At 38.1% G+C, this 25,055-nt stretch overlaps 2 protein-coding genes across 2 annotated transcripts in view; one reads left to right on the top strand and one right to left on the bottom strand.

Moving 5' to 3' along the window:
• The window catches only part of deaf1 (DEAF1 transcription factor), a 15,919-nt gene extending 13,805 nt beyond the window's left edge, over window positions 1-2,114 (top strand). Inside the window, exon 13 of the mRNA XM_055022719.1 lies at window positions 1,299-2,114. Within this exon, the coding sequence (XP_054878694.1) occupies window positions 1,299-1,400 (102 nt within the window). The 3' untranslated portion in view covers window positions 1,401-2,114. The remainder of the gene's footprint in view (window positions 1-1,298) is intronic.
• LOC129353401 (retinal guanylyl cyclase 2-like) lies at window positions 2,115-25,055 on the bottom strand. Its single transcript, XM_055022718.1, has 24 exons — window positions 24,994-25,055; window positions 23,359-23,605; window positions 22,532-22,762; window positions 21,952-22,104; window positions 21,552-21,694; window positions 20,906-21,061; window positions 20,263-20,412; window positions 18,675-18,894; window positions 18,512-18,587; window positions 17,130-17,214; window positions 16,576-16,692; window positions 13,829-13,912; window positions 13,236-13,412; window positions 11,842-11,995; window positions 10,877-11,020; window positions 10,633-10,781; window positions 9,890-10,053; window positions 6,424-6,547; window positions 6,284-6,352; window positions 5,982-6,156; window positions 5,131-5,229; window positions 3,462-3,547; window positions 3,256-3,341; window positions 2,115-2,992 (listed from the first exon to the last, which is right to left on the bottom strand). The coding sequence occupies exons 2-24, from the start codon at window positions 23,594-23,596 to the stop codon at window positions 2,905-2,907; spliced, it is 3,168 nt and encodes a 1,055-aa protein (XP_054878693.1). The 5' UTR covers window positions 23,597-23,605; window positions 24,994-25,055; the 3' UTR covers window positions 2,115-2,904.

The following is a 25,055-nucleotide window of genomic DNA, read 5'->3' as shown; positions in this document are numbered from 1 at the left end:
ATTTTAGCTTTAGACAAAGATAATCAAATAATTTCATTTATCTATTACTCAACATTCTCGCTGAACATTAATAAGAACACAGGGAGACAGTGAAATCTTCTCATGCAATCTTAGAATAGAACGGAGAACTCTGCCCAGGGACATCACCTCATCTCTGTTTCCAGGCCAGTTCTGACGTGCTTCTCTACAACTGCATGTTTTATTTCATTGAGGCATAACTTAATTACAAACGTTTGCATAGTAGGACTGGAAAACAGAATACACATTTTCAAGGTGCTGTCTGTGCTTCTCCTGAGGTTATAAAAACACAATTGTTTGTTGTCTCTCTGGGCCATAAACCTTCAGCTCTCGTGTCCTTCTGGGTCATCATAAAACAAGAGTTTCTCGGGACATCTAGTCTTTGATCCACTTTCCTGCTAGGTGTCAACTCTTTCCCCTGGCTGGCATCTGTCCTGTCAGGGCAGTTGTGACTGCAGGCATTCTGCTTCTCAAATTGACCCGCTTCCTGCTGCTCCAGAGACAAAAGAACCTGCATCCCCAAGCAGACAAACATCTCTTAATCCTTAAAATCTCCTAATATTTAATATTTCAATTTGTATTTTTCTAAAACCCAACACAAAGGCAAACCAATCTAAAGCAATCTGGCTAATGGAAAAAAGTTGCTAATCCAGTTATGTCCGAATTATTCATATTCCTGACAACAGAGTTGGGAGTTAGGAGTTACTTTTACTTAAGTAATTTATTATGAACTGTCACTACTCTTGCTTGAGTAAAATTTCTGTATTATCTACCCATTGTAAGTAACTTCACTGAATGATGAACACACATGTTTTAACCAGAATTTCACCAGAGTCTCACACGCACACCTGCAGACTTTGTTATATTGAAAGAAACTGATTTGGGGAAAAAAAAAAACGCGTTTTCTTTTTTGGCCTGATTTTGTTATTTTGTAATTATGTTATTTGTATGAATAACTTTGGTCTTTAAAATACCAATATTGCCACACAACTTTATTTTTTTAAATATTAAATGGTAATTTAATATTTTAATATTTAAGTCTTTAACTCTGGTAAGTTATTCAGTACCAGAGTCGCCTTTTTTACCAAATACTTTCTTACTCTTATTTGAGTAATTTTTGAACGGCTCCTTTTTACTTGAGTAAAAATATGTTGAAGTCGAAGTCAACAAGACTAAAATGGTGGCCATGTTGGTTACTATGCTGTAACCAACATGGCCACTAATAACTATTTTAAGCACTGTGTTCTATAGAAACCTTCTTGGTTTCTTGGTCTATGCAGGACTGGAAGGATCACCAGCATTTATGCTGTCAGTCGTCAGGCAGCGTCGCTGTTCCGGAGGTGGAGCCAATCACAGCCATCGACATGGACAAAGTGAAATGAAGGCGCAGCTAGCTGCACTGCTGCTTCTCCTCTCCTCTTCAGCTGCTCTGGGTGCAACAGTTACAACACTTTCTCCCATCACTTTATCACATTATCACAGCGGCAACTAGTGCTTATGAGAGGAACTGCATCTGAGCAAACTGAGCAATAGTTAAAGTTCAGTAGATAACTGTAATATTGGAGCTCAGTACTTGGTATACCATGCTGTGTGGCAAAGTTGTCAAATCAAACTCTGAATATAACTAGATGTCTATTTTTTTATGATCTAGTTTGTTGGATTTTTATTCGTTATCACACTGCTTTTATTTAGGGTCTTTCAGTTCATTCTGCTAACTTGTTGCCATTTTGACTCTTCATGAAGATATCTGCCTCTCTACCACCAGCCCTGGTAAAATGAGAATGAGATGCATCAAAGACAAAAGTTCTCTCACATATGTTACAGTAGCCAGGTGCTGAAAACTGAAAATATAATAATCTCAAATGAGGAAAAACAAGTCTTTGTCACAGGTTTTTGTGAGGTTTTTTCCTCTTTTCTTTCTCCTGAAATATTTTTATTTCATTAAGTCAAGTTTGTTTGCAAAGCACATTTCAGTAACAACGTGGTTCAAAATGCTTTTACATGAAAGTGATAAAGAAAACACAAAGAATCAACACATAATACATCGAAGCGGCAAAATGAAGAGAATTAATAAAAAGTTGCAGTCTGGACAAGAATTGATCTATGTTTGTGGTTTTATTATCCATACTGTATTTTAATTGAATTTTGAAATATGTAGTTTTGATTTGTAATCACCTGTGTTGCTGCCAGCCTTAGTCAGGTCGGTCTTGAAAAAGAAATGTTTAATCTTAGGACATACTTTGTTAAATACTTATTAATCAAAAGCAAATCGCTCACTGTTTCAGCAGGTGTGCAGTTTTCTGGAAGACCGACTTTGTAACTGCCTTTATGTGGCTCAGAGGTCAGAGTTCATCATTACACCCAGTTTTCAACTTATCTCTATTTTCCAGCTGTAATAACTGCAGCTGTGCGTTAACGCTAGATCGTTCCTCTTTAGATACAAAGATAACTTCAGGTTTTTTTCTGTTCTAACCATCTGCTAAACTTTGAACTGTTTCATAGTCTTTGAATTGGTTACATTGTAACGTAGAAAGGTGTGTCATCTGCTTCCATAAAGTAAGTAATTTTACTACATAATATAAACTAATGTAGATTTTAAATATGAGATTTTATTAATGATGAGAAAGTAGTAGTTACATTGGCAGAATATTTCACTTAAAATATATTATCCCATATTATAAGTGAAATAATCTGCAAATTGAACTAGTACTTATTCACACATGTTAAAGAGTTACTGACTTAAGACAAGCTCCCATTTCTTTCAGAAACGTTACTTTTAAGTAGTTTTGTCTTATTTCAAGATATTTTCACAAGAAATCAGACCAAAAATATCTGGTAAGATTTTGTGTTTTTGCAGATATTTACACATGCTAAAACTTTGCTAGTCTATTTTTTCATTTTGTTCTGTCGGTCGAGGAACTTTTGCCGTCTCTCAACAGGAATCTCATCGAGGCTTATGCCGTGATTACTGGCCCTGGAAAGAACAAAGAAACCGGTCAGGTGTTCAACCACAATTTCTTGGATTTTTCCATTTGTTTTCATTAAAATTGTTATAATTACCAATAGCATTCTTAATAATATTGCCTAGTGACTAATTATAATAAGTATAATAAATCAGTAAGAGTCAATGTGATTAAAAAATATGTTCATGACAAAGACTAGAAATGGACCTATCCATTTTTTTTTTTTCCAATTCAGCAAATATACTAAAAGATGGTTCATTTGTGGTGTTCTTACCCTCCAGCAAGATCTGGGGGAAGAGGAAGAGGTTTATTGAAACCCTCTCGACCCATCAACCAGTATGTGTCCTCTGTCCCCTTTACCTTCAAAACACAGGAGGGTACAAGAAAAACACTGCATTGCTGGGCAAACTGCTGACTCCTTCAAAAGAATTCATTAAATCCAACTTCTGTCAAAGCAAATATCTAAGCAGGCGGGTATACCTGTGCCTTTCTGGTGTCTATGAGATATCCCACTTTCAGACTGGTCAGAACCTTGACAGTACTAAGGCTGATGTGGATCCTGTAAGCTGAAAAAACCCCACAAGTATAAAGCAAGTTGTGTGAAGAGTTGTTTCAGATGAAACTAAGTGGTAGAGCTTGGCATGCTAGATTTTGCCACAAAAGACAGCAAAACAGGACAAGCAATCCAACAGAAACATTGTGACCTCGACAATCATAACAATGAGAAGGATAACAAGTGGTGGAGGTTTTCACAGAGTGGTGAAGCAACAAAAATCTGCTTCTGAATGTGGATCAGTCTAAGCAACTGGTGATCGCCTTCATTAGGAAACAATCACGTTCAACACGTCAGCAAGTAGAGTTGCGTCCAGCACAGAATATTCCTGGTAATTCATGTGATGAAAGATCTGTCCTGGTCTGCTCTAATCCTCTGGTTCAGACCTCATTTTGAGGAAGCTGAGAAGATTCCATCTGAAGCTGCATTTTCATTACAATGTGAGAAAATCTCTGTCCATGTTCTGCTAATGTCGAAAAAACACAAGAAATCAGACCAAAAATGGCGGTGTTTCCATTAAACAAGAAATGAAATTAAAATCACATGTGAAGGAGATAGTTCATTCAATAAATTGTTAAGAAACATAGCAGTTAGGGTTAGGGAAACAGTTTTTTTTAATAATTCAAAAGAGCTATGAATTCAGCACTTTGGAATGGCACACAACCTTTTCTGAACTGAGTGAAACAGTGAGAGCTCTGGTGGAGCCAGATACCTGAAAAAACAAACACAAACATCCTCCTCCTATCACTTCCTATCGTCTTCTTCATTGTTCCTGTCAATAGTAACGCCTAGCTGTTGATTATGTAACGTGTGTAATGTGAGAAAGTGTTTCCATTGCAGTTCTGCAAAATACATCTATTCTGATACAGCCAAAAATAACCACCTCAATCTAATGCGAAAACATTTTGCCACAAAACGGGAGGTTTCTTTTAAATTGGTGTTTCCATTAAGCAATTTATTTCTGTAATATCAGTTTGTGCAGTTTTACAGATAACGGTAACGCAGCTTGAAAGAAGACTGAAATGCAGGTCAAAGAGGTTTTCTGGAAGTTTCTTTCCATCCACCACATTATAGAAATCGATTTATTAACCAAACTGCACTGAGATTACTTTAAATATGTTTTTTGTGAGGTGAGCAACTGAATTTTAGGTCTGCATTGTGATTTTGAGGTAGTGCTAAATCTCAAATCTGAAATAGAAAAATCTGCAGAAATTTTGGTTAGAACTTAATATTTCTGTCAAGAAACGCATGTAGGAGACTGTAGGGTCCACGTTGTCATTAATGAGTGACTGGAGAACTGATCAGATATAATGTGTCATTTTGCTGTAATGTAAAAACTAAACAGAAAAAGTATAGTCTACTGAAAGTAGATCAATAGGATAGAGTTAATAATTGATGCATGTGCAGGAATTCATGCAGTTTGTCATATTGAAGATATCTGTAAATCAACCAAAACAGAATCTATATCTTTATTTCCTTGTTTGGGGAATATTAACAACAAAGTTTTATTTTATTGTAAATGATCAGGAAAAGAAAGATAATATAATTCTCACATTTTTTTGATTGTTTTTGTTCCATGTTTTTGTTCATACTTACGCAGGCCGCTGGCCTCCATGTGGGAGGCTGTGGTCACCGTATCTCCAAACAGACAGTACCTGGGCATGGTCAGTCCCACCACACCTGCAACCACAGGTCCTGAACACATCCACCATGAGAGAGGCTGCTTGAGAAATACTTCATTCTTGTTTTTCATGATGGTCTCTCACATAAGGTATGTTATCGCATGAAGGAAAGGATTGAGAATTTAAAGCTTGCTAATACAGGATGGGTTTAAAGGGACACTATAATGTCTTTTTCAGGCACTTGGTGCCATAGCACAGTCAAGTAGTCATGTAAATTTCCGTAATAAATAAAAATGTATGTATATGAAGTATGACTTAAAATAAATTTGAGTTTGCAATTTAATGCCTTGAAATTGGGCTTCTGTCTCTTTAAAAACTCCTGCTCTTTCTGAAAGTCTGCCTTCAGGAAGTGATCACAACATGGCTCCTCTGTTAACCCTGTAACAATGTTTTTACCAGGGTTACTTTGAGAAGTAGCTTAAATAATGAGCTCAGCTGATGACCAGGTGTTTGCTAAATGCTGCTGCTAGTCTGAAGGAGCTGAGTGGGGAGTGGTGGGGGAAGGCCTGCTCTGTGAAGGGGAGTTTGGAAACTGCAGCTCAGGGAAAGAGCTTTGTCCTCAAAGGAGGCATTAGGCAAAATGATTGCCATGGAAATTAAAGGATTTCTCAAACAAGAATCAAAGTAACACTCTATAAGTATGTATTTTATGAGGCAATAGCTTTATAACATGATGTAAAGCTCAAAAAAGTCCATTTTAAATAACACTGTCCCTTTTAATAATTGGTTGGAACAGATGAATAAGTTTAAAAGGTGATACTGTACCTGAGTGCAGTCCAATGCGTATTTTCACTTTGATTTCAGGCATGTGTTTGATCTTAAATGCTCCTATTGAATGAAGGATGTCAAGCGACATGTTTGACACTTCAGCCGCGTGCCGATTTCCATTTCTGTTAGGAACCCCTGAAGCCACCATGTAAGCGTCCCCAATAGTCTCCACCTGAACATAAACACATCATTACATTTAGTTAGTTACTTAAGTTAATAATCCTCTTGGTCATTTCAAAGCGAGATTTACACTACCAAATCCTGTCTGGTGTGATGAGTGAATAGAAATACATGCTTACTTTGTAGACATCGTGAGTAGCAATGATGGCATCAAACATGGTATAAAGGTCATTCAGCAAGTCAACGACCTACAAAAACACAATTTCAGTATTAAACAGTCAAAATTGTCCAACCTAGCAGTTACTTCAGCCATTTTCACCTCAATGGGTTCACTTAGAGCTGAAATGGTTGTAAATCCGACGATGTCGCTGAAGTAAAGTGTGCAGTCTGAATAGTGTTCAGGCTGAACAGGCTTCCCCTTCTTCAAAGCCTGAGCCACAGATCTGAAACATCCAGTGAGACACAGCTTAACCCATGTCAACATATGCTTACAACAGGAACAGACACTACAAAGAAATCTCCTTTCATTGGACTGGCATATGGAAAGACAGCAATATAAATGAAATATTGTAATTTCATTTCACAAGCGTAAAGGATAAAGAGTAAAAATCCAGATGATATTTGACTAAAAAAAAAGTCTAGCTCATTTGCTGAACATCCTACTGATGTTTAACTGATTGACCTGTTGACCTTTCAACTTGCATTAATATCTTCAAAGCAAAAGCAGCACAAATGAAAAAACTTGCAGCACAAACATAGTCAAGTTTTGTCTGATCCGAAGATGGGGGGGTCAGGGAGTGGCTGGCTGACTGTTCATGACTTATGGAAACATTTATTAATTTTTTTAGTATTTTTAATCATCCAGCAATAATAGATTATTGATTACAGGAATAACAGCAAATGTGGCCTTTTTCACCCCCTTTCCATTCATCCCCACATTGTTGCAAAAAAAAAAGTAATAAAATGCAAAAAAAAAAAAAAAACAATTCAATAAAACCACCAATAATAATACAGCTGAAATATTATGAGCACAAATTTATTAATATCTTTAAAATGATATTGGCATCAGTTTTGGGGGGAAGGCAAATGTTACTCAGGCAGCTATAATACTGAGAAAAGCATGCTCTGTCACTGATTGATGTATAGATCAATCAGTAAACCAAAAAAACGCTCAAAAATAATTATCGTTCAGATTTAAATCACTCAGTTTGAGTCAGCAACCAAACTTAAATAATTAATTGTTCAAATATTCCTTTGTTTTTTGTTTTTTGTCTTTTCTTAGATTTTTACTTGGTTTAAACATTCAATAAAGTCAAAAACTCTCGCTAGACAGTTCTGACGTTGTGCGTCTTCCTTGCTGATTGCGCCGCTGAGCGCCAGTGGACACGCCCCCTTTAATCACTAGCAAACTGTGACAGAGCAAACTGTGACGTTTTTCATTCAGTGTCTGATGAACATGTTTTCCGCAGCTGGCTTGAAATTCCCCACATCACTCTAAACTCTCACATATTGATGAGAAAACAGACTGAAATATGACTGAAGAGGAAAATTTTAAAGATATTCATAACATCACGTTGTAAAATTTGGCTTGATTAAAGCAGAACTCACAAATGCACTCAAGGGGGATCTTGTCACAGGAAATCAGGTAAAATGTGTTACATAATTTAATTTGATAAGAACATAAATATCCACGGAGAACTGCAGCTGCACGGATATACCATGGCTCATCATATTCTCACTGTTTTGCATTGGCATGGCCTTAATTTGTGGCTTTGCCGTCGCCACAGGAGGTGCATCCCGCCTCGTCTCTGGATATGATAGTTACGGCAACACATGTGGCCGGAATAACACCAACAAGAAGAAATTTGTAGACTTTTTGAAACAATTTTTTTTTAGAAAACCACAATATTAAGAATCCTGATGTATAGATCAATCAGTAAACCAAAAAAACGCTCAAAAATAATTATCGTTCAGATTTAAATCACTCAGTTTGAGTCAGCAACCAAACTTAAATAATTAATTGTTCAAATATTCCTGTTCTTTTTTTATGAGAATTTTGTCCTTAAAAGAGTCCCATATCCTCAGAAATATAAAATGTCCTGGAAGCGTTTCTCCTTTTAATCCAAAGTCTCAATTCAAAATGAAAAAAACATCCAAAATCTCAACCCCCCCAAAACAGCTGAGAAAAAAAAATGATACCACCAAAACCCCCCCAAAAAGTAAAGTCACGATCTCACCGGGAGCGTGTTTCTTCCCCCTCAGTGGCGCCCTCTTGTTTCCTGGGTGAAAACTCTAATTCAGTTCCTAGTGGATAATCTGCAGTGCAGAACTTTGATCATTGTTTTTTGTCTTTTCTTAGATTTTTACTTGGTTTAAACATTCAATAAAGTCAAAAACTCTCGCTAGACAGTTCTGACGTTGTGCGTCTTCCTTGCTGATTGCGCCGCTGAGCGCCAGTGGACACGCCCCCTTTAATCACAAATTTTTATACAAACCTGAAACGAACATGATTTACCCAAATCAGTTTTTAACAGCGGAAATTCAGAATAATTTTAACAATGAAATCACAACTGTTCTACAAGACAGTTTGCTACTTTTACTATTTTATATATTTATCCAGAAAAAACAAACATGGTGGTTATGTTACAATGTTTCTTAATCTTAACCATGTAAAAACTGAAACGGTGGGTTTTATTTCGCAGATGAATTGAAATAAATCCAGTTTTTGCACCTTTATTGAGACATACGAGTCAAACGTTTTTCATTCAGTGTCTGATGAACATGTTTTCCGCAGCTGGCTTGAAATTCCCCAATTTTTCTTCTAAACCATAATAGCTTTACAAAACAGAGGCCCATTATCCAGAACATTATATGTCATCCTTAAATGCCTAGTCTATTAATGTGAGGGGATGCATTTTAATTTCTGAGCCTGCCAATATTTGCATCCCCCGTCTATTGTCCTGTTTATACGAAAGTTATAGGGGTAACTCAGAAAACAAGTGTCATTACGTAGAAAAGGTGAAATCCCTCTTAACTCTTTATTTCTTCAGGTGAGAAGGGAGATGCATTTTTTGGCATGGTAAATTATTAGCTTGCCAATATGTGCAGACCCTATATATTTTTCCCAAATATTATCCTATTGCTATAAAACTCATACCAACAGTCTCTTAACTCTTTATTTCTCCATGTTAGCAGGGGGATGCATTTTACGGCAAAGACCATTAGCCTGCCAATATTTGCATGGAGAAATAAAGAGTTAAGAGGGATTTCACATTTTCTACCTGATCAGAGTAGTTCCATGTACTGCTGGTATGATTTTTCACATCAATAGGATAATATTTGGGGAAAATACATAAGTCATGCAGATATCTGCAAGCTAATAATTTGCTTTGCCAAAAAATGCATCCCCTCCAACCTTTAAGAAACAAACAGTTAAGAGTGAAATAACTTTTTCTACATAATCATATTTGTTCTCTTATCTGCTGGTATGAGTTTCATATCAATAGGATTACATTTGAGGAAAATAGAGAGGGCATGCAAATATTGGCAGGCTAATAAAAGGCTGTGCCGAAAAAATGCATCACCCTGCTAACATGTAGAAATGAGTTAAGAGTGAAATAACTTTTCCTCCATAATCACACTTGTTCTATGAACTGCTGGTATGAGGTTTGCAATTCTTGGCAGGCATGTTTTTTCTCGGCATAACACCTGTTTCGTTTGTTGTTCCCAAAGTCAACATGTTCTACATGAGTGTGGGTTAATATTTCTCAAGAACCCAGTCTTACTTTGGTAAAAGCTGCCCAATTAACTTATCCGTTTTGGTCCTCTCAACCTCCAGCTCATCTGTTCGCTCCCTGATCAGATCCTCCAGATTGGAGCTGTACTGCTCCAGCATCCGCAGCATGGAGTCAATGATGTTAGCCTTCTTCCCTCTGCTGATCCCCCGGAACTAAAAACAAATAACGATAGACACATAGAAAGCTGCATATTGTCCTAGCTGTACATTTTTAAGGACACTTTTTTATTGGGGGTCCTTAATAAAAAAAGGACCCCCAATAATCTTTATCTTATTTAAAGATGTATCTTGTCCATAAAATTTTGCTAAATGCTATTTATATAAGTATTTTATGAAACTATTTAATGGTTACTTCAGCTACAAAGGTTTTAAGAAAGAAATAAGTGAAGATAAACGTTGAACATTGTTAAATAATGAAGCCATGTTGGGATGACTTTCTGAAGGCGGAGCTACAGGAAGAGCAGGACTTTTTAAAGAGACAGAGGCCCAATTTCAAGGCATTAAGCAAAGTAAACAAAGTACAAAGTAAAATGTATTTGAATAAATATCTGGTATATAGCACTTTTATAACATCTGAAGTTACCATAGATACTGTATTTGACTGAGCTATAAAATGACACTCTGTGGTTGTGAAAACACATAATACTACTCCTTTAAAGTAAATCTAGACACTGAGGATTTTAGATACAATTGATTGAACTGAATGAAGGTGATGATGTACAAACAACTCACCTGCTTAAAAATTTCATCAAAGTTGGGCCGCTTGCTCGGATCTTCGTTCCAACATTCATTCATCAGATTGAGACACTCAGCAGGAGCTTCATCCACTGAAACAAGAGGCCTGCAGAGAGGAGGGGGCTTCTTTAGACGCTCCACAATCTCTGATAAGAGAAGTGAGATGATTAGACACACAAACGGCTGCTGGTACTGGGGTTTGTCAGATCAACAGGTGTGTAGACAGGACGAGCACTCTCACCCTGAGCAGGCATGTCCATCATGGCGTAGGGAAGTGTCCGTGAGATCACTTCCTGTATGATGATGGAAAAACTAAAGACATCTCCGGCAAAAGTACCGGCTTGTTCTGAATTCCTCAGAAGTTCAGGAGCTGTCCACAAAAGATCTAAGAAGAAATATTAAAAAAAGAAGCTTGGCTATTAATATTTACTAATATGTATTAATATTTACACACTTTGCTGTGAACAGCAGTAAGAGTTGAGACTGGCAATCAGCTTCTTAAACCACTTCTCAAAAACTGAGAACAAAATTATGAAAATATAAGCAAAGGGGCAACTACATGATGAGGATGTCAGATGTTCTCATTCTTTCTTCCTGTCGGTCAATCCAGTGGCTTTGTCAGCGTCTGCTGACCAATCAGCGGACGCAACTTGCACTGAAGTAAACGGCCCTTACTTGGAGGAACTGAACTTCCAACAGAAATTAAGGAAGAAAAGTCATTGAACTCTCAGAGAACTCTGTGCTAATCTGCTAATCCACTTCTGGCCCAGCTGAAAGTCTAAAAGTAGTCTTAACACTCTTCTATTTTCTTGACTTCAACATGTTTTACTGGTGTGGTTTGATTACCAGTCTATAGATGACCTTAAAATTAATTCAAAATTCTTTCATAGTTATTTTTCTTTTATTCATTTTTCCACCATTATGTGGCATTTATTTTAATCTTAGCACGATACGCCTCTAGTCAGCTAGTTTGTATTAAAGAGTTGATTATCAAAATAAAAAAAATTCTTCTCTTCAACTCACTGTAATCTGAATGAACTCGTATAGGTGATAGTCAGTGCCAGATTATAAATAAGAACTAAAAAATTATGTATATATACGGTATAAATGACTGTGAAAAACACGTACATCACTCCCATTTTGTTTATGCGTAGTGAAGTAACTGGTCCAAATATTTAGGAGGTAGAGTGTAAGTCTGGTAATTACCTTGTGGGTCGTCAGGCAGACTGACACCTTGAGACTGAAGGATCATGGGTAGACCATAGTCTGTGATTTTCAACACAAATCGGCCGTCCACTAAGCAATTTGTGGACTTGAGGCGACCGTGAGTTAACCCTCGCAGATGAAGATACTTCATTCCCTGGAACATGAAGACGGCAGTCTGGTTACACAGAGCTAGATAATCTGTCGATTTCAGAGAACGAATGCAAAATAGTTGATTAAAAAGTGATTGAAATCAATGACTAAACAAACAAGAAGTTTGTTTCTTAGTTTTGATAGAGAGAGTGATGATTCTATTTTTCAATCTATGCACAGTTCAGAAGTTTACATACACTGAATGAAAAGGAATTACTTATATTTGCTAAATGCCACAATAATGAGAGAAACAATATGTCAAACATTTATTTATTCATGTCTTCAGAACCCTTATTTTCTCAGGATTTGGCAGCATCACCAATGAACTGAAGGGATGAAGCAGCAGCAGGCTGCTGTTATGGTCTTTGGATGTCTCTTTCCTGTATTTTACCTTGCAAGATTCTTGCTTGTTTGGTTTCTTAATTTTCAGCTTTCATTTGCACCTTTTGACTTAGATGCCTTAGATTACTGTTTTTCCTTTCTGTTTACTCTTGGTTAATTTCAAAAATTGCATTGGAAAACATTTCCAGAATGAAATATCATGTTGAAAACACGTTCAAGCCTTTTACCTATCCTGTTCACTAATGAAATGTCGGGACTTCTTATTTTGCTCAGACTGTTCTAGTCTGTGTTTCCATTGATCATAAAATTGCGCAATTTGACATGTTGACAATAAATTTGCTTAATGTAAACATAGCAATTCTGAGTTTGTTGAATAAACAGATTTGATGCTGGGATGATGTTAAAATTGGTTTATCTCGTGAAACTGCAATGGAAACACTTTTTTCCCCGACACAAGGGTCACATGATCAACAACTGGATGTTGCTGCTGGCGCAAACCATGAAGAAGAAGACAGGAAGTAGTAGTAGTAGTTATGGTGGCACAGCATGTTTTTAATGATTTATTCTTGTCATTTTAATTGCATTTCTTATTTAGTTGCAAATTAGTTTTTTTTTTTTTTTTGTTGTGGAATATTGAGAAAGTTTTGAGCCCATTTGGAACGGGAACCAAATGGGCTCAAATAAATACTTGCTTTTGAGGAGCAAGACAGTTATTTTGAGCAAGTGACTCCAAGACCAGGTTTCACAGTTTGCACTCATTGTTTTGAGAAAATCACGGCCTGTTCTGCAAATAGTGAGACTGGTTTGAGAAATGCATGAAAGCACCTAAACAACTTCTAATTTGGCTCAGTGGGAAGTTGTGTCAGAACATTTAAGGTGTATTGACGTGATCTGAGGAGAACCTTAATTAGGTCCATGAGCAGCGATGACTTGAACATCCAGTCCAGCCTGACATCGCTGTCGGCCAGCAGGTCGGCCAGGCTGCCTCGTGGACAGTGCTCCACCACCAGGGCTAGGATCCCTGAATCCACAAACAAACCCAGGTACAGATTCAGGTTCTCATGGCGCATCTCCCGCAACTGGAAACAAACGCAGAAAAATCCGTACTGAAACAGCTGTCATACTTCACTGGGAACAACAAGTATTTTTGACTTGTCTGCTTATCAGAGTACAGCTGTCTCATATCAGTGACTCTGCTGAGACTCTCAGCTTCATTAGCTGACAAAGTTGATCCCCTGATTGTTTTTAAAGTGTAACTGATACATTTCAATTAGGCACTTTTATATTAAGCTCTTTATTTTTCTCTGTGTTAAAGTAAACAGGTCCTGTCAGTAGGAACTCAGCTGTGGATGATCTCTAGCTGTTTGAATTGTATATATGCGCTTATGTGCATGCATGTTCGTGTGCATTATGCGAGTAGGTTTGTTTATTATCTGTTTGTTTATTCCTATCCATTTCCTGTGTGATCGGTGTGTGATGCTTTATATGATGTTACCTGACTGAACAGATTCTGGGTACTCTGGTTGACAGGGGTTCCTGTCTTTCCAACAGGAATCTTCTTCAGCCAAACCCAGTCTCCCTGGAAACGAACCAACCATTTAAAGGAGAATTAGCATGACAGCTAACACAAACACCCGCTCCATATATAAGTGTAGCTTTTAGAAACATTTTTTGAGTGAGGACTTACCCTTATGTAGTTATATATTTCTATACAAAGGTAATAATTTGTAATAAATGCAAATAACTAAAGTATTCTTTTGAATTTATGAACTAGTTTCCAGGTAGATCACAATATTCAGGAATATGAAACTAACATTAAACTTTCCCTGCCCACCAAGTTGTTACTTAAAATAGGTATTTGTTGTTAATAATAGGAGTTAATAACCCATATATATATAGGAAAGGGAGGCGTCCCACAACAGCAATGCACAGTGGCTGATCTCTCTACGAGAGGACCACAGCAACCTCCCTGAGCAAGCCCCGGTAACCATCACTGCGACAGATGTTCAAGAAAGAGTCTCAGGCATGAAAAACTGGACAGCACCAGGGCCTGACATGATCCATGCCTACTGGCTAAAGAAACTCATTGCTCTCCATGAGCGACTGGCAGCCCAAATGAACCAGCTGCTACAAAGTGGGACTCACCCTGAATGGTTAACTGCAGGGCGGACAATCCTAATCCAGAAGGATCCATCAAAGGGTCCAGTCCCACCCAACTACCGACCAATAACCTGCCTCTCCACAACCTGGAAGCTCATGTCAGGCATCATAGCAGCCAAGATGAGCAAACACATGGAAAACACATGAGCACGGCACAGAAGGGTATCAGTGTAAATAGCAGAGGAGCCAAAACACCAACTCCTCGTAGACCGCACAGTTGCCCGAGACTGCAAAACCCGACACACCAACTGTGCATGGCTTGGATTGATTACAAGAAAGCCGCATACTTGGATCATTGAATGCTTAGAGATGTATAACATCAACAGGACTCTGAGAGCCTTCATTGCAAACTCGATGAGGCTGTAGAAAAACCACCCTTGAAGCCAACTGCAAACCACTTGCACAAGTGTCCATCAAATGTGGCATATACCAAGGAGATGCTCTGTCCCCGCTACTCTTCTGCATAAGCCTGAACCCCCTCAGCCAAATTATCAACAAGACTGGCTACGGATACAGACTCAAAAATGGGGCCAATATCAGTAACTTTCTCTACATGATGACATCAAGCTGTACGGCAAGTGTGACCGAGACATCGACTCACTGATCCACACCACCAGGATCTACAGCACGGACATTGGGATGTCATTCGGACTAGAGAAGTGTGTCGGCTGGTCACAAAGAGGGGGAAGGTGATCCGCACAGAAGGGGTCTCACTCCCACAAGGAACAATAGCAGACATAGAGGACAGTTACAAGTACTAGGTATACCACAAGCAAATGGTAACCTCGATGAGGTCACAAGAAAGGGAGCCACAGCTAAATACCTCCAACGAATAAGGCAAGTCCTGAGAAGCCAGCTCAATGGCAAGAACAAAATCCGTGCGATAAACAGCTATGCACTGCCAGTAATCAGATACCCTGCTGGAATAATTAGCTGGCCAAAGGAGGAGATAAAAGCCACAGATATTAAGACCAGAAAACTACTAACCATGCATGGAGGGTTCCATCCCAAATCCAGCACCCTGAGACTGTACACGAGCCGCAAGGAAGGAGGCAGAGGACTAGTGAGTGTGAGAACCACTGTCCAGGACGAAACAACTAAGATCCATAAATACATCAGGGACAAAGCCTCAACAGACAATGTGCTCAGACAACAGGGAACGGAGGTTGAGGTGCCAGAGATACCATCATGGGAGGACAAGCCCCTACATGGGATGTACCACCAGCAAATAACCCAAGTAGCTGATATCAGTAAATCCTACCAATGGCTGGAAAAAGCTGGACTCAAGGACAGCACAGAGCCCTCATCCTGGCCGCCCAGGAACAGGCCCTAAACACCAGAGCAATAGAGGCCCAGATCTACCACACCAGACAAGACCCAAGGTGTAGGTGTGCAAGGAGGCCCCTGAGACAGTCCAGCACATCACAGCAGGGTGCAAGATACTGGCAGGGAAAGCGTACATGGAGCGACATAACCAAGTGCAGGCATAGTGACAGAAACATCTGTGCAGAATATGGACTGGAAACCCGAGATCAAAGTGGGAAACACCCCCAAAGGTGGTGGAGAACGCCAGAGCTAAGATCCTGTGGGACTTCCAGATCCAGACAGACAAAATGGTAATGGTGAACCAACAGACATTGTCGTAGTGGATAAACAACAGAGGAAGCCGTTGTGGTAGATGTAGCAATACCAAGTGACTGCAACATCAGGAAAAAGGAGAAACTGGAGAAATACCAGGGCCTCAGGGAGGAACTGGAGAGGGCCTGGAAGGTGAAGGACCACAGTGGTGCCTGTGGTCATCGGGGCCCTCGGGGCAGTCACCCCAAACTGGAGCAGTGGTTACAACAGATCCCAGGAACAACATCAGACATCTCAGTCCAGAAATGTGCAGCAGTCCTTGGCACAGCCAAGATACTGCAGGACCCTCAAGCTCCCAGGCCTCTGGTAGAGGACCCGAGCTCAGAGGATAAGAACCACCCGCAGTGGGTGAGAAGGGAATTTTTTTAAATATATGTATATATAACTTCTAATTTGGCTCACGTATATACACACCTACACACACACACACAAATACACTCGTACCTCCAATATTCCAATGTTAGAACTCTCCGGTGATGTCAGGATGTAACTTCTGGCTATCGAGCGTAGGGGAGTTTTTATTTCCAAAAGACTCCTCATGATGGATTCATCATTTAATTTCTGTAAGAAAAAAACAATTTTGTAAAGTTTAAACCAAGAAAATGTATTAATCAGTCCATTCTGGAACACAATAAAAAAAGTAGGTATACTGGTCGTTTTCACATGCTGGAATATGTAATGCTTCTTTCATGTGTTCCTGAAAAGAACAGGCAGCTAACCCTAAGCTATTCCCATTTTATCTTTACACAACACACTCCGTTATTTGTCAATTCTTCTAATAAAGATATTGACAGACAATTTGGGAACATAAAGTTATTGGAAAGTTTGAAATATTTCGGCCGTTCCATTCAAACTTATAGTCAAACATAGCAGAGACATTCAGTCAATGACATCATTCAGTCAATGACATCATTCAGTCAATGACATCATTCAGTCAATGACATCATGCAATGACATTCCAATAATGTTCCAACCAGAACAGATGAAACATTTCTCACCTTCTTACTAACTTGAGTGTCGATGAACACAATGTCGTCCAGGGTCAGGATTAACTTGGTGACGTTTGGTGTTCTCTTGTACTTCCTGTTTCACACAAAGAATTAAAAGCATTATTTTTTTCTATTCTTTATATTCTCTTTAACGAGCTAATTCATAATATGTTTTCTAATGAAAATATGGGGAGCAAAACATTTTTGAGAGTTTTATAGATTGGTGTTGATTTTTCCCTTTCATTTCATGTTTAAGGTTTGCGCCCTGAGCTGCACTGCTAGCGGTGGGACTATGTACAGAGTCCCAATCAACTCAGGTTACCAATCTGTTTTGACCAGAGAAGGGTTATGGTCAGTGGACACAGCTCACTTTTGAGCTTCAATGGCAAACGCTGTGAATACTTCTGAAAATATGTTTCTTGGTTTTCTATTTTTAATAAATTTGGAAAAACATATATATTAATGTAGTGTGTGGAATTTTGAATAAGAAAATTTAGATAGATAGATAGATAGATAGATAGATAGATAGATAGATAGATAGATAGATAGATAGATAGATAGATAGATAGATAGATAGATAGATAGATAGATAGATAGATAGATAGATAGATAGATAGATAGATAGATAGATAGATAGATAGATAGATAGATAGATAGATAGATAGAAAGATAGATAGATAGATGATAGATAGATAGATAGATAGATAGATAGATAGATAGATAGATAGATAGATAGATAGATAATAGATAGATAGATAGATAGATAGATAGATAGATAGATAGATAGATAGATAGATAGATAGATAGATAGATAGATAGATAGATAGATAGATAGATAGATAGATAGATAGATAGATAGATAGATAGATAGATAGATAGATAGATAGATAGATAGATAGATAGATAGATAGATAGATAGATAGATAGATAGATAGATAGATAGATAGATAGATAGATAGATAGATAGATAGATAGATAGATAGATAGATAGATAGATAGATAGATAGATAGATAGATAGATAGATAGATATAGATAGATAGATAGATAGATAGATAGATAGATAGATAGATAGATAGATAGATAGATAGATAGATAGATAGATAGATAGATAGATAGATAGATAGATAGATAGATAGATAGATAGATAGATAGATAGATAGATAGATAGATAGATAGATAGATAGATAGATAGATAGATAGATAGATAGATAGATAGATAGATAGATAGATAGATAGATAGATAGATAGATAGATAGATAGATAGATAGATAGATAATAGATAGATAGATAGATAGAATAGATAGATAGATAGATAGATAGATAGATAGATATAGATAGATAGATAGATAGATAGATAGATAGATAGATAGATAGATAGATAGATAGATACCTCAACCAAAAGAAAGCAGCTGAAGTGAGACCACAAAGCAGCAGGAAGAGGAAGAACATTGTCACTGCATCCACACCTGAAATGTAGGAAACCTCTTCTGATCAGCAGTCTGACATTTGCGTACATCACAGATGGTAGAGAGGGCGTATTCTAGCGCGCCTACCTCCGTTGCAAGCTTCCTCTGGACTGAACCAACAAAAACTTGCTTTGGGGGGTTTTCCTCCTGGGAAGTAGAAGGACCGGCTCAGAGGTCTCAGACCACTGACCGTTCCATCGATGTGTGTCGGCCCAAGTGAATGTGTCGGCACAAGGCGGTCGCCATCGCTGTCCAGCACCACATATTTGGCCCGAAGGCCAGCCCCGCCTCTACCACTGTATAACACCTGTCACAGAAGAAGTCATTGGTGTAGACAACAGAACATGGGGTTAGGAAGTTTGTCAAAGACAAATAAACAGATGAGTGAAACTTTGTTCTTTTTAAGAAACAAAACATGAACATGGTTAAACAGAACTGAAGTAGATTTCTGTTCTTAGTGAAGACAAATTCAACTTCGCATCTTCAAAATGAAAGTCTATCCATCCATTTTCTCACACCTTGACCCGAGTGGGGTCGGGAGATGTTGGTGTCTCTCCAGCTAATGTTCTGGACGAGAGGCGGGTTCACCTGGACAGGTCGCCAATCTGGCGCAGGGCAACACAGAGACAGACAGGACAACCAATCATGCACACACACACTCACACCTAGGGAGAATTTAGAGAGACCAATTAACCTGACAGTCATGGTTTTTGGACTGTGGGAGGAAGCCGGAGAACCCGGAGAGAACCCACGCAGGCTCCGTGCAGAAAGACTCCGGGTCAGGAATTGAACGCAGGACCTTCTTGCTGCAAGGCAACAGTGCTGCCAACTGCAGCCCAAAATAAAAGCCATTTTCATCATAGCTGAAAAATGAATATCCTATAACATTGCTACAAGTATTGTTTATTATATGGTAAACAAGTATTGTTTACCATGATAACCAACGATATCATTGTTGGTTTCTGACATTAAAGTGTCCTTTTTTTTTGAATGAGTGATGCTGCACACACAGAACCAACATGACTCTGGTGGTTCAGGAAGTGAAGGGCACAGGAGAAAGAGTTCATAGCAGGAGCGCGTGGAGAAACAGGAGCACAGCTGGAGTCATGAGAGGCACACAGTGGGCTGTTTCACGCTACCTGACAACCATCTTAGACATTTATAGAAAAAATGTTTAATTGGAGCAGTAATATGATATTTGTATTTGGAAAAATGTACATTTAAGTGTAGAAACTCCAAGATAAATAGTGTCTGCCTTTCCAGAAACTGAGAGATAGATAGAAACCTTAACAATGTTAAGTTTTTATTCATTCTCCAATCCTCTCATAATTCAGTTTAAGTAGTTACATTTCTGTTTTTCTTATTTTTACAAACATTTCATTTGATGTGAGTGAGTAATAAAGTATTGATACTCTTGTCAACCAAATCAATATAATTATTTTGCTTCTAATTAAAGTGTCAGTATTGCAGTTCTGAGAATAAAATGTTCATATTTTGTTCCTCATTGCTTTTATGAAATGAAGAATTTATGCTCCCCAGTACAGAAAGTTAATCTTTCAGCTATCAATATAATAAAGGATGTATTATATTTAACGATATAGTTAATATTGATGCACTGTGTCAAAGCTTCAGTGAAAACATTCAGTACAACAAGTCACTTCTTTGTGTTTTTGACCTGATTGAAGCCCTGGAAGTCAAACCCTCCATCTGAGCTGAAGAGCTGATTTCCTGTCACCCAGTGGCCACCACCCGCCTGGCGACGCTCTTCCACGGCTTTAGCCACGAAGTAGACCATATTAAAGATGGTTCCAAACAGTGGAGACACCTTGGAAGAAAATCAGGAATAAAGGGATTAAAATGTCAAAAAAAGATGTAATTACATATTCACTTCTTTGGAGAGTAATTAGAAATGGCTATACTGAAAGTGTCACACTTGTCGTGATACTGTTTCAGTATAGCCATTTGTAAATGTGCCATTGTTAAATGGAGTAACACTTACTCCAAACTTTTTCCATCCCTAAGATAAATGTCCCCAAAACTGAAGTTGAAAAAAAACATCTGCAGCACATTTGTGAAGAACCATGTCTTTTCTCAATGATTCTGCTCATCACCACTTCATCTTCTTTCTAATATTTTTGTTGCACTTTACCATGCCATACCATACCAACTTTATTGATAAAGCACTTTAAAACAACCACAACTGATAGAAAGTATCAGTAGTACATAAAATAGATGAAAACAAATAAAAAACTCTTACAGTTTAAAACAAGCAAACATACAATGTAAAACTAGATCTCGCTGGAGTTGAAAGCCTTCACCTCTGTGGCAGAGATAGCGGAGCGGACCTCTCTGGAGATCTGAGCCTGGCGAAAGGTTTCATAGAAACTCTCATCAGAAGCCATGGTAATGGTCAGCACGGCGCTGTAGGCGTGCTGCAGCTGGGTGTTATTGGTCAGCAGAGGGAATGTTGTGTCCTGATGGAACAAATATCATATATCAAAACTTTGAATCAAAAAGATTTTCACAAATGATCTAAAAGTTAACCAGGCTTATTTTAAAGTTGCTATAGTCTTTAATATAGTCTATAGTTAGCAGTAAACTGCTGTTAATTCATCAGCAGTTTACTTTGAAAATCAACGTTAACATTTATTGTGATTGTTTTTGTGGCATTTTATTTGTGTAACTACTTGTAATCATTATAACCTCTGATGGCCAGGACTACTTTGAGGAATAGATTTTGAATCTCAATTGGAATTTCTTGGTTAAATAAAGGTGAAACAATAATAATAATAAATCATCTAGGTTTATTGGATGATTTGTTTCTGTTATGATTATGGCCCCTCTGTCTGTTCTGGTTCCATCCTCAGCTCTCGGTGCAATCAGGCTCATAAACCATTTCTTGCTTTCTGTTTGTGTCTGACTGAAATTTTACGTCCTCTTTTGATATAAGCATTACAGTTTCACCTGGTAAGGCATGGCGTACAGCAGGGCGTCGTATGGAATGAAGATGTACCCATCAGCGATCATCCCCATGTTTAGAGCCTCCAGCAGGAGTTCCCTCTGGTGCTCTCCACCAATCAGGACGGAACTCATGCACATGATGATCACTGAAGACGAAATGAACTTCATCAGCATTCCACGTCATGGCAAATGCATCTGTTGACAGCTAAAATAAACTATTTGTTGGTCAAATTGTTTCATGAAAGTTGCATTTTAAAATGTGGGAGACAAAATCCCGTCTCACTCGGAAGACGAGGTTATTTGAATCGGATTGGAATTCAACAGTTGAGCAAAGTTACATTTTTAAATAAGATCTGAAGTTTATTCACCAGTACTAGGATCAGATTCAAGTCTTAGAGCTGACCTTTGACTTTGTCGGACTGTCTGATCTCGTTCAAGGCCTCCCGAGCCCCGCCTTTATTTGTTTCCATGGAAACCACAGGAGCAATTGGCAAGCCCATCGCCCGGAGCGCAGAGGCTAATTCTTCTCCAGTGCTTTCCCACAGATCAGTTGGATCTGAGAATGGAGGGGGGAAATCTCTCAGTGTCCTCATTTTCATGTGTGCAAAAAATAAAAAGAATTTGAAAAAAACAGTCCACCGAAAAATGTCAAAAAAATAAACATGTAGCTGAATAAAAATTCAAGCCCAGTTAGAGGCCAGATAATGTGAACTTTTGAAGGGTAATTCAAGATTGTATGAATATAGTTGATCTTGTGAATTCTGGGAGTTATAAGCCACGCCCCTTTTGACTCACAATCTGCTGCATGCTGTGAAAACACATAGGGCGCATCATTTCCACAGATCAATCCAAAAGTAATAACTTGATCCATAAGGGGAATATGATATGTTTGTGTGTGTTTTGGGGCACTGTCAACTATACTTCAATTTGCAAAGTCCATTTTAATGACTTCAGACCTATGTGGTATGAAATGACTTCCTCACCTGAAACGACTGCAACGTGAGCCCAGCGGAAGAATCTGAGGACAGTTTTGAGGACTTTAATCGGAGGCGTTACTGGGGGCAGATTCAGCCAGTCATCATCCAGACAACCTGGAGAAGCCAGCCCTGCCTCCCAGTGCTGGGTGAATAAGGACGCAGCGGGGCAGAGGGTCGGGTTGAAAGGTCCGATGTAAGCGTGACCATAACCCTCCATTTCCCCCAACTCAGTCAATGCTTGAAAGGAGGCAAGTATCACAGGTTTGTTAAGATATGATGCAGCTCAAAATATTCAGATGAACTGAATTATAAAAACAAAGCAACAATAAGTCGTTCTTTTTCGTATAACATGCCATTTTCACATTGGTTAGAAAAATCAAGACATTTTCAGTTTGCACTGTTCTTAATTCATCCTTAAAATGTTACTTTTACAGTGTGCGATATAGTTCCTGATACCGTCTCTACTGTGCAGACCGTATCGCGGTTCTACTGTGCAGACCGTATCGCGGTTCTACTGTGCAGACCGTATCACACACTGAATGTATTAAGACAAATAAAAAAAGGAAATTTCTGCCAAATAACTCAGAAATTTGCAGATTAATCGAAGAAATGTTCTTAAACAAACACATGAGCTTGAAAAGTTGAAATTAACATTATAAAAAAAGTTTTTTTCTCAAAAACTTCACAGATTAATCTATTTTATTTTGGCACATTTTTGACTTTTCAAACTCTTCTGGTAGAAATTTACTCCACTTTTTTATACCCCTAATATGCCTTTGTACATTTCCATGTCGTTGCAGATAAAACATTTATGCGGTATTTGGGTGCCACACCTTTGGAAACAGAGCAGTCCTCGTTGAGCAGTTTCACATCATACCAGTAACCTCTGCTCATGTAGCTGTCGCTTCTGAGCCGAGATAATGCTAAGTTAGCCGCAGCTAATGGCATCGCTCTGGAGAACAGGGGGTCACAGGACCAGGGTCCAACCAGGGCCAGTTTAAAAGTCGCTGCCTCCACATCGTTGATATAAAGAAACCAGAGAAACAGTTCAAGCAAGAAGACAAGCTGCATCTTGGTGACCTGCAAAACATACATGCAGATATGTTGGTTTTATTTTAATTACACTCATAAGAGGTTGATTAATGCATCAGCTGGCTAAGTCTTAAGGCTAGACCTTTTTTTAAACTGTGTAATCTTTTCCTCTTTTACTGATTTTATTTCCACTTTTAAATGCCATAATTTTAAAACAGATAACTCGTCATCATTATACAGGTTGTTCCTCTTTCAAATTCAGAGCTTTAGTTACACCATTTAAATTGTATATTATGTCTTCCACAGTTTTGTACCCTTTGTCCTGACAGAACTGCAGATTTTTTGCTGAAGGGTTGGTGGAAAATCCAAACAGAAAGTAAGTAGTGAAATAAGTCAAACAAACAGTAAAGTGATGAATGATTCACTTTGAAGAAAGGATTTTCTGTTTTCAATGTATGCTTTTGGAACAATGTGGCCCCTTGGTTCAAGACTGGGGATGTATTCTCTATGGTATTAACCCTTTTGAGTATACTGTATTATTAAACCTAGAAGCAGAATTTAGATAATTGTATGAATTTAGGATGCAGTTAAGCCAAATATGGCAGCCAAGCTAACAAAGTTTCCAGGAGTTTCCAAGGCTAGAAAGGGCTCACTGTCTTTTTCAACCCTGAAATATTCTGGTGTTTTTTTTCTTTTTTACATTAGCTGCAAAGGAAGTGAACTTTCATGTGTGATACATTAATTTTATTAACAGGAATTGACTGTGCAATTAAAGACGCTAAAGTTGTCTGAAATCAAAGTCAAATATTTTGCTATTGAATTGCTACTTATATTCTTATTAATTAATATCAAGGAAATATGATCTTATATTAATAATATTTGTGACTGATTTTTGCGTAAACAAGTTGAATGTAGTTTTCATTGATATTTCCAGGAGTGGTTAAAATTAGGTAATTATCAGAAAAGGTTTCTTGGCTGGTGATTTTTTCCAAGATTATGTCAGGTATTGGTGTTGCTAACTTGATGAAAACGCATCGTGGAAGCAGAATATCTATCACAAAGAATGCAGTGAGTCTTCACGGTATAGAAATATGGTTGGGGTTAATACATTTCACACCAAAACACCTTTGTCTCTAACACAGAACCCGTCTCCTTCCTGAGCACAATGATTGTTTTCCTACCTGAAGAAAACCAGAATTCTGGAGGTTGATGCTTTTCTGTTTCCAATACGTTGGTTGATTTCTTTACATTTTCACATAATGAAATTTCTATAAAACATCTGCTCCATTTACTTTAATTGTGAGTCAGAAGCGCAGAAATGCATTGCATTGTCATCAGGATTTTCTAAATGCTTACCAAATTTAATAAACATGTCAACAAACATATTTTTTAAGTTTTTAATTCAATCCTAAGTGTGCTAAAGAGAAAAGTTTTACCTTTGTCTTAGAGTTTCATTTGTCCAGAGAAACGTTTGGCTTCATTCGTCAGTCTTTGAAAG

Source organism: Poeciliopsis prolifica, unplaced genomic scaffold, assembly GCF_027474105.1.
Source record: "Poeciliopsis prolifica strain line A6 unplaced genomic scaffold, Auburn_PproV2 SCAFFOLD089, whole genome shotgun sequence".
Taxonomy (NCBI): Eukaryota; Metazoa; Chordata; class Actinopteri; order Cyprinodontiformes; family Poeciliidae; genus Poeciliopsis; species Poeciliopsis prolifica.
Note: the sequence above shows the minus strand (reverse complement) of the source record. Positions and strands in the feature narration are given on the sequence as shown.

What these genes read in the sequence shown, in the direction of transcription:
- LOC129353401 (XM_055022718.1), bottom strand. Translation starts at nt 23,596, where the DNA reads ATGCAGCTTGTCTTCTTGCTTGAACTGTTTCTCTGGTTTCTTTATATC. An exon ending in TCACGTTGCAGTCGTTTCAG is followed by an intron (nt 22,105 to 22,531) that starts GTGAGGAAGTCA and finishes CTCCATTCTCAG; the next exon opens with ATCCAACTGATCTGTGGGAA. An exon ending in ACACTCAAGTTAGTAAGAAG is followed by an intron (nt 16,693 to 17,129) that starts GTGAGAAATGTT and finishes TTTTTCTTACAG; the next exon opens with AAATTAAATGATGAATCCAT.